Source organism: Gymnogyps californianus, chromosome 23 (assembly GCF_018139145.2).
Source record: "Gymnogyps californianus isolate 813 chromosome 23, ASM1813914v2, whole genome shotgun sequence".
NCBI classification, from domain to species: Eukaryota; Metazoa; Chordata; class Aves; order Accipitriformes; family Cathartidae; genus Gymnogyps; species Gymnogyps californianus.
Genome location: NC_059493.1, coordinates 1,440,350 through 1,452,303, shown reverse-complemented (window position 1 = coordinate 1,452,303; position 11,954 = coordinate 1,440,350). Strand labels below are relative to the sequence as shown.

Genomic DNA, 11,954 nt, shown 5'->3' with positions numbered 1-11,954 from the left:
TTTCAGCTGGTCTGGGACTGACAAGGCATCAGCATCCCTCCGGCTGCCAGAGCTCTAGCAGTAGTACCAAACATGAAATGGCACCTCGAGAAGGCGGCTTGCTTGAGGTGCAAAAGGAAACAAGCGGTGAATGGCGGGGGACAGAAGAGCCCCGAATACGCTGCCGTTACTCTTCTTCCGACACTGGCCACAGACATCTGTGCAAGTGCCTGCACCCGCGGGCTCCTGAGCCCTTTGCTCTGCTGCGTACAGGGCTGCCCAGTTCTGCAAGCCGTTGGTTTATTACCTTCATAAGACACGTACAACATTGATTTGATGTGCTTATAATCTCGCTCTTAGCCATAAAAATGCAGAAAAGTATGTTCAGCAAAGGAATAAAGTTGAACCCTACAGTTAGATACTGCGGCTGCTTCTAAACACAGGCTGGCCTGTGGAACAACACACAGCCGCACTAAGCAGGGCCAGGTTACCCAGCCAGGAGCATTTTCTGTCTCTAAGAGCATGAATTAGGGACCACATTTTACTATCAACATCTGGAATTTCAAATGCCCTTGCAATAGATAGCATCTGGATTGAATTCTCCTTCTATTTTTTACAAGGCCTTCTTATTTAATAAATAATAATAGTTTATTACTGCATTGTAAAATTTCATAATCCTTTTCTCAGCAAGAATGAAAAAGATTCAGAAAAAAACAGGAAGTGCTTTAAACAGGGTGATGCCAAGAACTAATGAAGACAGAGCATTTCCTCGAGAGAGGTGGGTCAACTCATTTTTGCATTTGTGGCACTCGGCTCCGTGTACATTTGCAGATGTGCCAACAAGTGCACCAGCAACTCCTAATAAAATCTTGGCTCACATCAGTTCAGAACATGCTCCACGCCTGCTCCGCTGCAGGACCCGTACAGGCTGGGTTGCCTCCGAATGCGTCTCTCACACACACGTGCTCAAGAGGGGCTCACAAGCAAGTTTTGAAACATCATTTTTTATTTATTTCCCAATTTATAATAATTTCAGGCCCACACTGAGAATTATTAACAGAGCTCCCATCAACTGAGACAGCAAGAGTTTTGGAGGTAAAACGTAAGACCGATTTAACCAGTAAAATGATGTCTTTTCTCCCAGGCCTTAGTCCCCTGCTGTACCCAAAAGCTTCGCTCTCTGGAGGTGTGCCCCGTCCCTTACCGGCACAGGGACACCTCTGTCGCGCTCAACAGCCCGTAGCACTGCTGTGAGAAAGAGCAGGCAGAGCAGTGCTGTGGCTTATGAGCCCTGGACATCAGAGAGACCTTGGCTCTCCTCTTCCTTACATGCCAGCCCCAAGGCAGCCGGACAGCGGGAGCACTGGGGCAAAGCCACGCGAGGACTGAGACAGCCTGCGAGCTGAGAGATCCCCAGGGTTTGCAGCTTTCTCGCTTCGCTCAGGGTCAGTGTTCCAGGGCTGGGAACTCTGTCATCCTCTCGCAAGAGAAAAGAGGTTTAGGGAGAAGTAGTAATCTGTACAAACTGCAGCAAGGGCATGAAGGGCACAGACGGTGAGCCTGTGACCCAGAGACTTCACCGCAGAGTGACGGGTGAAAGCTGTGCTGCTCAGCGAGGGAGAACACAGGCACTGGTTTCTTTTCGGTGCTTGGGCAAAGGAGGACACCCATGTGCATCCCCTTCTTCCCCTGCGGCTTTGGCTACAGAAAGGCAGGACTCTCACGCCCACTGGCACTCTACAAGTCCCACTATGATTTGAAGCGAGACAGTTTTCAGGTAATGCCTGCCGAGGCAGCAAAGGAGTTTGTGTCCATGGAGAGGCGGACAAACGCCAGCACAGCAGCGTGCGAGCAGCTCGCTGGGGATGCTCCGCAGCCTGGCTCGGCCGCACGCCCCCGGTCCTGCAGCCGGCGAGCCCAGCAGCCCCGCTCCCTCTGCGCACAGCGTCCCGGCAGCTCCCGCACAGCCGTGGCACACGGCCTGGCAGCGTGCCCTCCCTCCGTGAGCCTCGCTGAGGTCTGGGGACGCCTCCCCGTCCAGCACAGCAGCCTCGGTGCCCGGGTTCATGGGAAGCAGGTCAGGCCCTCCAGTCGGCTCTGACACTGACCCGGCAGAGACGGAGCGTGGCCCAAGCCAGCGTGTCTGCACTTGAGTTCATTCCCCCTCGGGACGCCTGGGAACTCTTCTCCTGTATATCATCTTCTAAGTGGAAGCTTCAGCAGAGTGAGAAGGAGCAGCTGCAGTAAGCAAATAACGAAACTGAATGTCCCAAATGCTTTGCTTCCCTTTACTTTTTGTTCACCAAGTGATGGTTTCCAATAATTGTTTAAATAAACATGTCACTGATTAGCTAACTTCTGAACCTTGGAACAGTATCTTCTGATCATCTATGATTTCACAACTTCCAGATGAGAAAAAGACTCTCAGGAATGCTGAAGGCAAGAGATCAGCTTCATATGCGCAAGTCACAGCATTAGGAACAAGGATTACACAGGGAGGATCCAACCAAGGCATGTTTCCCAGTTCTGGCTGATGGTGTGTCTGTAAGTCTTTGCTGCCACTGGACCTCAAGCTCCTGCAGTACTTCCGTGGAAGTACTTCATTAATTAACGCAGACATACGCTAAACAACTCACTGATGGCTTTTGCAGAAAGGCTTGCTCCTAGTGTGACCTGAGCTCTGTGTGACCTCAGAAAATACTCGCTGAGGACTGTGCTGAAGCCCAGGCTCAGTAATTGTGCCCATAATTAGCGTCTGCTTTTTTTTTAATCCCGTGGGTACAGCTTGCCATAGAGACCTCAGAAATCTTCAATTAGTTGTATCATTCTCCAGTTCCCCTGGTTTCTGAATTAGCTGAAAGGGTGCTGTCATTTTTCAGGGGTTTTGTGGAGGCCATGGCACTTGTTATACTGAACAGAAGCATTCCACCTCCCACGGAGGTTCACCTTCGCCTTATGTTTTTGTTCATTTAAAATGTTTTTAAATAATGTCATTAGATCCAGAGGCCATTCAGCTGCAGCATGTGAATTTTCCCACTGTCTAAAGAATTTTCAAACTAAACTATCGCTTTGCAAATCTCACGTCCTGCTGCCCACAACATACCCCGCTGGGCTCCCAAAGCCTCTGGAAAACGTACAGTGCTGTTCCAAGCCCATCGCTGCAGCTCTGAGGCTGCTCAGCAACGCAATCCTCCACACACAAAGGGAAAAGACCTCAGCAGAGGGGTGCTGCTCACGGAGTCCTCGTCTTGCGGCTCAGCACCTTGGATCCACGAGTCCAGCCCCGTCCCGTGCAGTCCCCAGGCAGAAGGACAAAGCAGCTCCGCAGAGCGTTACACCGAGACAAACGGGAGGCGGCAGCGAAACTCCACGGTGAGCCCCACGGGGCAGGACGTCACCCCAAAACGGCGTTGGGCCTGGAGGCCCAGGTTACGTGCCGGCTCCTGTACAGCCCCGCAGACACCTCCCCGAGCCCCAGCCAAGCGCCGCCCAGCAGGGACCCCCTCAGCCGCCCGTGCCCGGTGCCGGCAGGGCTGGGGACAACACGGGCTCGGGGCGGCAGGCTGCCTCTGCGGGGCGCAGGGATCAGCACCAGAGCCACCCAGCTCGGCTGCACACAGGCCCACGTCTCACGACGTACCCCGAACAGGGGAGAAGGCACGAAATTCTGGTTTGAGGTCGTCAGTAATTTCCCTTGCTGCTCGCCTGGTTTTGGCAAGAATGGTTTTCAGGTTTTCCTTAAACTAAACGATCTTTGACCTTGCGTATGCCTTGCAGAAGCAGGACTCCCGAGGTCAAAGGTTAATGGGCCTGGAAATGATCGCATGTTTATCAGCAAAATCAGCTCGGGATAAAGCTGGCGTGAATGCCGCTCTGTTCCCGCTGGCTCCAATTCCTAAGAAAACATCGTGAAATTAACACCTGGGGCAGTAAAGGCCGGCGGAGCGAGCATTTCCGCAGGCTGCCGGACAGCCCGAGTGCCAGCTCCACCGCCGTGCTGCCGGCGGGCGCTGCCGCGGCCGACGCCGTGGGTAGCACGGGGAGACCGCGGGACCGGGGCCGCAAGCTCCCGGACGAGCGGCGGGGGAGGCGGCGCGGCGGGGCCTGCAGAAGCGCGGGCAGCCCCCGGCAGCCCCCGGCAGCGCCCCCCCCCCCGGAGCCGCCCCCCCCGCAGCCAGGGCCCCCCCGCCCGCACCGCAGGGACCGGCAGGCCGGGGCGCGGCGCGGGACAGGGCTGTGCCATGTCTGTGTGCGGGGGGGGGGTGGGGTGGGTGTAGGACTGTACCGTGTCTGTACGGGGGTCAGGGCTGTACCATGTGTTGGGGGGGGGGGGGGGGGCCGTCATGCGGGCTGTACCACGCGGTGTGCACGAGGGGTAACCGTGCCTGGGATGGGAGGGGGAGTCGCCACGCAGCCAATGGGACGCAGGCGGTGCGCACACATGCGCAGAACCTGCCGCTGCGCTTCCTCGCGGAGCTGCGCCTGCGCACTGCCGCTCCCGGCGTGTCGGGGAGGTGGCGGCGCGTGCGCCAGGCGGCACTTCCGCCCTTTCCCCAGCCCGGAGTCGTCCCGACGCTTTTGCGACAGCCGTAAGTGAGCGGCGGCGCCCGGCGGAGCGGAGCGAGCGGCGCGGCGCGGTGTGGGCGGCGGCGGCCGCGAGTGGCGGCGGCGGCGGCGGCGGCGCGATGAGGCCGCAGCAGGCGCCCGTGTCGGGCAAGGTGTTCATCCAGCGCGACTACAGCGGCGGGACGCGGTGCCAGTTCCAGAGCAAGTTCCCGGCCGAGCTGGAGAACAGGGTAAGGCGGGGCGCGCCCGCTCCGAGCCCTGCGGGCAGCCCGGCCCCGGCCCCCGCCGCCCGCCTCGCCGCGGCCGCTGGGGCTCGCAGCTGGCGCTGTGCGCGGCGGGAGCGGCGCTGTGGAGCCCGCTGGGCGGCGGGGAAGGGCTGGACCCCGCGAACGGCTGTAAGGGCGTGCGGGCAGGGACCGGCTGGCGCCCGGGTGGCGCTCACGCGTGACCTGACAGACTCGCGTGGCCGCCAGCCCGTCCTGCGTCTTCCCGGAGCACGGGCTCGCCTGCGCAAACCTCCGCGCCTTTACCTAACGCCGTCCTTTTAGGTGTAGGAGGGAGGTGGGATTGCTCCCCCCCCCCCCCCCCCCCCCCCGTCGCAGTCCTGGGAACAGTTCTCCCTCCGGCGCGCCCCAAGGGTGCTAAGCTAAGGTCTCCTATCTGTCTTTAAGTTTAAGGCGGCTAGCGCTTTCTAATCCTCTCTTTTTGTTACAGCCATGTGCACAGTGTGAGAGAGGCATGATTTCAAAGTTTCAAGGCATATCCTGCTTTGGATATTGTTTATTTTTTGGCACAAAAGCGTTGTTTGTTGTCCAAATGGCATTTTTGATCAATTGCGGTAAGCAAATACTTTTAATTTGCAGTGAAAAGCCACGTGAAAAATAGTTAAAAAACGCTTCTCTTCAGTGTTTATGAAATGCTGGTGTTTTGTGCTTTCTTCAGTCCTGAGGAAGGCAGCTGTCTTTTGTAGCAGTAAAATAGAATGTGTTCATTATGTCTGCGAGAATAAAGCGTGCGTTGTTGTACTGTCATGCATTAACAGTGTCCTCTCTTGTGGAGTCCAGCCAGTTCTGCTGAGCCTGTTCAGTAGCCTCACAAGTACTGTCTCAAGTACTTTCATTTTGTTCTGTGCTGTCAGATGGAATATCTTCAACTGATAGCAAAACAAACACTTCTTGCTAATGCCTTTTGTTTTTCTCACTGTGCTTTTCTTCTCTTCCTTGTTTGTTTTGTTTTGTATTGTTTTGTTGAGAGCTTGTTTGACCAGCACTGCAGCAGCAGCGAGGCATTATTGATATTAAGAGTTAGCTCTGTCAATCCACTCCCTAACTGCCCTTTTTAATCTGGCAGATCTCTTTGCCTGTGAATTAAGCTTTTTTTTTTTCCCCCAATTGAATTGCACATTGGTTTAGTTATGTTACTCTCAATTGTTTTGTGTTCACATTGTGTTGGGATTCAGACTTGGTCTAGTCACTTGGCAGATATTTAACAAAGAACTACAGGTCTGTAACTCAGTGTCCTTCCGACTTTGGCTGTAAACACAGTGGCTGCAAAGTGTGGAAGTGCAAATAAGCAGTAGATGAAGGTAGATATCTGAAGATATCGGTGAGTTCTGAAATGTGCAGAGTATAACAGCTAAACTTGACTTCTCTTGCAGATTGATAGGCAGCAGTTTGAAGAGACTGTCCGAACACTGAATAACCTCTATGCAGAAGCTGAAAAACTTGGGGGCCAATCTTACCTTGAAGGGTGTCTCGCCTGTCTGACTGCCTATACCATCTTCTTGTGCATGGAAACGCATTATGAAAAGGTGCACTTCTTTTGTTTACCTTGTTACTTGGAAGGCAGTATGTCTCATAGACTGCAGTCAAAGACTTATTTCTTGGTAGGTTTTCTGTGACTTGCACCATTGTCGTACAAATTCCATATAGACTCTGGATCTTACCGCAGAGTGATATCACATATACATCAGACAGACTTGTCTATATTAGTCGGTTTGAGTAACATAACGATTGCTTGTACTTCAGAGGAGTCACGGAAGTTCTATCTCTAGTTGTGCGCTATTTTCTCCTGACGTTGCTATATCTATTATATTCCTGGGGCTCTGACTCTAATGTAGGGAAACACGATGAAGGAACTGTGACTTCTGTGCTGTTCTGTTACCAGGTTCTAAAGAAAATTGCCAAGTTCATTCAGGAACAGAACGAGAAGATCTATGCTCCTCAGGGCCTCCTTCTGACAGACCCCATTGAAAGAGGACTAAGAGTTGTATCCTTCTGTCGTTTCTTAGATTGTCTCCCGGTTTGTCCATCTATGATGTGCTACCTGTTTATCTCAGTGTGGAACCCTCTGGTCATACTTGGTCTGTGACATGGCAGAATACGTGATTAGTCTTGTTGCTCTCCGTTGTGTACTGTTCTCTAGTCAGATTTTAGTATATTCAGATTTGTCACATTGAAAGACAATGAAAATGCAGTATTGGAATCCCTCCTTTGAGCCTTCCTTGAAAATGCAATATGTTTAAGCAGAGTACTTCCAACGCTTTAGATGCTTTCTCTATTTCAGTGACCTCTAAAAATGCAGTTTGTCCAATTGGAAAAAAGTGACCAACTCGGTAGGATAGAAATTGATGATGTGAAAGCAAGAGATGGCTGTTGTTTAATTTGCACCCCTCAGCTCAGGTTCTGGTGAAGATTTCACCATATGACATCACTGTAAGTTGATACCAGCTCAGCACTTGGTCTTGGTTCTAGCACGGCTTATTTCAACCTTTTTTCTTCAACTCTTGAACCGCACTGCAGGCATTTTATCTAGTTACTACCTTGGTAGTTGTAAAGACCTCACACAGCAAATGTAGGGGTAGAATGAGTAACACGTATCATTTTTTGAGAATATTGAAACCGGAGCAACTTGAAACATAGAATGCCAATTAAATGCATGCTAAGGCTAATTCCTTGCAGTTGGGTTATCTGTGTGTTTGTCTAAATAGCTTATAGCTGTCACCTACATGACTTCATTATTCTCAGTATGTTTTTCGCATTTTTCTGTGCATACACCTCCTGGAAAAAAAACACTCAACTTGAGTAAAAGGATTTTCAGTTTGCTTAGTGACTTAGTAGCTGAACTGTAGAAGTGTTAACTTTTGTCTAGTGCGTAGCCTTTCCTGAAATTTAACAGAAGGTGGCAAGGCTGACAAACCTTCCGTGCACAGCATCTTGTGTTCTTGTTGTCAGAACAGTCCTGGGCTGGATAGACCACTGCTCTGACCTGAGAGGGCATCTCTTGTGTGTACCGTTCCGTTTGCTTTGTAGCTCTGAAACTAGCCTTGAAACAGCAGGTATGAAGCAGAAAGATCAAAGGTTCTAATATCTTAATGTTTTTCCACCTTTTTTTTTGTTATGTTTTCATAATCTTTTTGTAGTATGTTTCCCTAACAGCTTTTCTGTGCAGATTGAAATTACCATTTATGAAGACAGAGGTATGACCAGCGGAAGATAAAACTGTGGAGTCTCAGGTACATCTTAACCTTATACTAGATCAATCTCAACCTGTTTCCTGTGCTCAGAGGGGTAGATTCTGTCATCCTGAGACAGAATATTTATCCCACCACTGTATGTGATCAAAGGCTGTTCACATGAATCTTGTGTGGACTAGCTTTTCTGAATAAGTTGAAATATCAATACTTGGCATTATGCCACTGAATTTTAATACAGATCAGATGATAACAGATTTATCTTTAGAGAAATTCAGCTCTTGGTTGTGTAAATATGCATAAACCGAACTTGTGCTGTATTATGTCCAAAATTGTTCTCTATTCTGTAGATAAAAGAATCTTCTTTATTCTCATGAAGTCTTTCTGTCATAAGGTTCTGAGCAGACAAACTTAAGACTGACCCTTAAATCTAGACTTCAAACCAGGTCACTATTTAAATGCTTACTTTGGATTTCCGAACAGTTTTCATACTAATAGCATGAGAGAAATATTCAAGAAGAATCATTGATGGTGCTAAACTAGCATCTGCTCTTCCTATACTGCTGTGAAAGATACAGCTTTTCCTTTCGAACATTTTCTGTGGTACCTCAGACCAGGGTCTGTTTTAAGAGCTTCCGTGTTTCGAGCACTTGTGAAATCAAGGTCACAACCACAGCATGTTAAGGATCCCCTTGTATTTTGCCTAGAAGTCAGTATTATTAGCCCCAGAATCCTGAACAAATCAATGTGAGTAATTACATTTTACCTTCTTGGTTCTAAGTGTATAGAAGATTCACTTCTATATACTGTTGAATGGCAGCTTTTCTGGTCCAGAAGGGACTGAACAGTGAACTACTGTTGCCTGGGGTGACACTTTGGTTTCATGTGCCAAGTGGTGGGGTTCTTCGAAACCTCTTCTGCTCAGAAACATTTGATAAGATACTGTAGAAATACAGAATATCTTACCTGCTGTCCTGAATCTTAGAATATGGCATATTCTAAGAGTGAAATCTTACACAGCCTAAAGGGAAAATGCAAGTTACTATACTTGGTAGTATTACTGAATTCTTTCAGTGCTTTTTCTAACCTGCCTCTGCTACATGTCTCTAGATTTCTCTTTTGGTAGTCTGTTTATGATTGACCCATATTTACAGTGCATATAAACCAGATTAATCTACTAGAAGTTGGAGCAAACCATGACAAGTTCTGGTAAAGCAAAACGGTGAAGATTCTTGCTGATGCATACCTGTTTCTAAACAACTCTGGCTTGTAACTTGGCATCGCTTGTAGATGCCAATTCTGTCTCAAAATATCCTCCTTTATCTGGTTATTAGCACTTGGGAATCTGTTGTATTGCATGGCACTTGTGTTCTGCTGTTGGAATAAGTTTGTGTTTTATCGACTGCATCTGCATATATTTGGCACAAGCCATTTGTCATGACTCATTTCACAGCAATTACTGCAGAATGTTTTCCTAGGTGATGTGGGTTTTGAGCAATTACATAAAGGCTAGTTCTGTCAGTGTTCAAACAACTGAAATGTCTAAAATTAAGACAGACTTGTGTCACAAAGTTCTGGATAGTTTGATGAAATGCAAATATTTGTGGTCAATAAACATCTGTTTTGAAAGCAGTATGAGTACCCAAGTAAGCCTGATCTGGAACTGGAGCTTTATTAGGTATTTGTCTCCTCCTAGTCATTTGGAGCCTGCACACTGTCCTGGATGATCTGTTCATGAATGCAGCCTACATGGGCTCTACAAAATGTGGACTGTCTCTTTATCCTGTATAGTGGTAGAGGATACGACTCTGGTTAGCAATAGGTGGCATATCTTAGGACTTCTAATGGTCTCTGCAACATCTGTGTAAATTTAGAGGAACTCTGAGATCTGCTACTGCATTTGAGATCTTATCCTACCCAATAGTTTTAAGTGGAAAAATCTTTGCACGACTCTGTCCCTGAGTGTATTTTAGCACACAGAAACGTCTTATTGCAGTTTTTCAGCTGGATGCTGTTCCAGTTCTCACTTTGGTATCTTTACTCATGATGCTTTCAGCTAAGATTGCCCAGCAACCTCTAGCTTTGGTAGCTTTAACTGGAAAAAGTTGCTGAAAGGCACTTAGTTTTCGTGATACTGCGTGGCAGAGTCACAAAGTGAAAAGAGTGCTCAGAGTACTTGAAAGAGAGAGGCTAAAATAAAGGATCATGCTAATTGCATGCAGTATAGAACTGCAAAATTACTATCCCTGGGTTTCCAGAGTACCTATTGAACTTCATTAAGCTTTGCTTTTGAAAAGCTCAAATTTGAACTGGCTCCCTTGTCTTAGGTACTCTGCAGATCCTGGGATGGTAGTCCAAGTCTAGGTTGTTGGCAATGTGCGCAGAAAAGAGATTGGAAATATTTATGCCTGTTGTGCAGGAAGAAACAGAGAAGTAAAGGTCTTTATTTCCTGTTACACAAATGAAAAACAGAGCATTGGCTTCTGTTCCTGCTACCCTCACCACAGCACGTGGTAACCCTACCTTTCCTGCTACATACCTCCTAGATAACAAAATATAGCCCTGTAAAGGTTTGTGTAGGGTTTTGTTGGTTTTATTTAGTAATAGTTTCTAATAATATGAAACTTCTTTTCTAGCAGATAGCTCAACAGTGGACTTGCTGTATCAAAGTTCCCCTACCTCCTACTTTAGAGCATCATTCCTTTCTCTGCTGCCAGATCCACAGTGCCATCTACTACAAGGACTAACTTCCTAAAACTGCTCCACGTGGGGTGACCTAGCTGGTCAGCATCCATTTTGTGGCAAACTTTTAAGCAATGAGATCACTTTTTAGTTTTTTTCAAGAAAAAGCAGAAGTGGTAAAGCTGCGTACTCTTCTGAAAGAAACGGGGCACTTAGCCCAACGGAAGTCTAGTTTTAGTCACGTAAGTGCAGTGCTGTTCCTCCCTAGTTCTTAAACCCTTCTGTACATCAATCGGGCTTTGGAAAGCTACAAGTCAGAGTTGGGAATTTTCCAGAAACGAGGCCTTCCCTCCAGTTCAGTATTGGCGTGAGGGGATACACAGTGCCTCTGCCTGGCGAGAAGTGACTCAAGGCAACGAGCGTTTTACGTTTCCTGTGCTGATTCTCGTGGAAAACCAGAAGGCAAAGTGTTACTTGTTTTAATGTTTTGGTTGTTCCTAGAAGGGGGAGGAATAGCCAGACTTTAATACTGGTGTTTTTTCTACTACTGTATCTGTGCTGTTATTGCATCTGTCAGTCTTCACCAGAAGAGGGGGCCTATTCATTCATAAAACAGTAAGTACAATAAAATGGATGCTGAACCAATAAACATAACAATTCCTACCCTACTCTGATTAATATGTGAAGTGTAAAACGGTTTCTTTATGGATTTATTATATATAATTTATAGGAAAACATTGATTTGACAAACTGTTAGATGTTGTGTAAGATGGTTTCTTAATTCTGTCTGCTGGCACACTATTGAAAAGTAGAACTGTGCGTTATTTAGTATCCCCCATGCATCAACATTCCTCAGCAATACCTGCAAAAGTAAAGTTCCTACAAACCAAGCTGGCTTAATATTTTTCTCTTATATCCTTTTCCCTTATCAAAGCAAGGATGTCCTGGTTTAGGTTCTGAGCGTCATTGTCCAATTGTAGAAGGAATTCAAGCATTTAGAAAAGGAGAAGACTTATGCGGAACAGATCGAGTGTTTTGGCATTTGGTGGTACTGTAGGTGCTAATACTGGATCTGAAATTCCAGGCTTATTACTCAGCCACTGATTTTTTTTTTTTTCTTTTGAGATTTAATATTTTAATTGTATAAAACTTGTTTTTTCTAAACTGTAACAGTGTTTGCCTTTCACATCTGTTGCAATACTGGCAGAAGTACTAATGGATTAGTAAATTTTTTCTTAAACTGTGTCTGTGTCAT

The 11,954-nt window shown here is 47.6% G+C and overlaps 1 protein-coding gene across 2 annotated transcripts; it reads left to right on the top strand.

Annotated features, from left to right (window-relative positions):
- The first annotated feature begins 4,644 nt into the window (after positions 1-4,644).
- Positions 4,645-11,942, top strand: GOLGA7 (golgin A7). 2 transcript variants are annotated; one of them, XM_050910353.1, is made up of 5 exons: positions 4,645-4,775; positions 6,203-6,355; positions 6,712-6,813; positions 7,996-8,059; positions 10,657-11,942. In XM_050910353.1, exons 1-4 carry the CDS (start codon positions 4,665-4,667, stop codon positions 8,041-8,043), a joined length of 414 nt encoding a protein of 137 aa, XP_050766310.1. In that variant the 5' UTR covers positions 4,645-4,664; the 3' UTR covers positions 8,044-8,059; positions 10,657-11,942. The 2 variants fall into 2 exon arrangements, with proteins under 2 accessions (XP_050766310.1, XP_050766309.1); XM_050910352.1 differs by having other exon boundaries at positions 10,654-11,942.
- Positions 11,943-11,954: the final 12 nt, after the last annotated feature.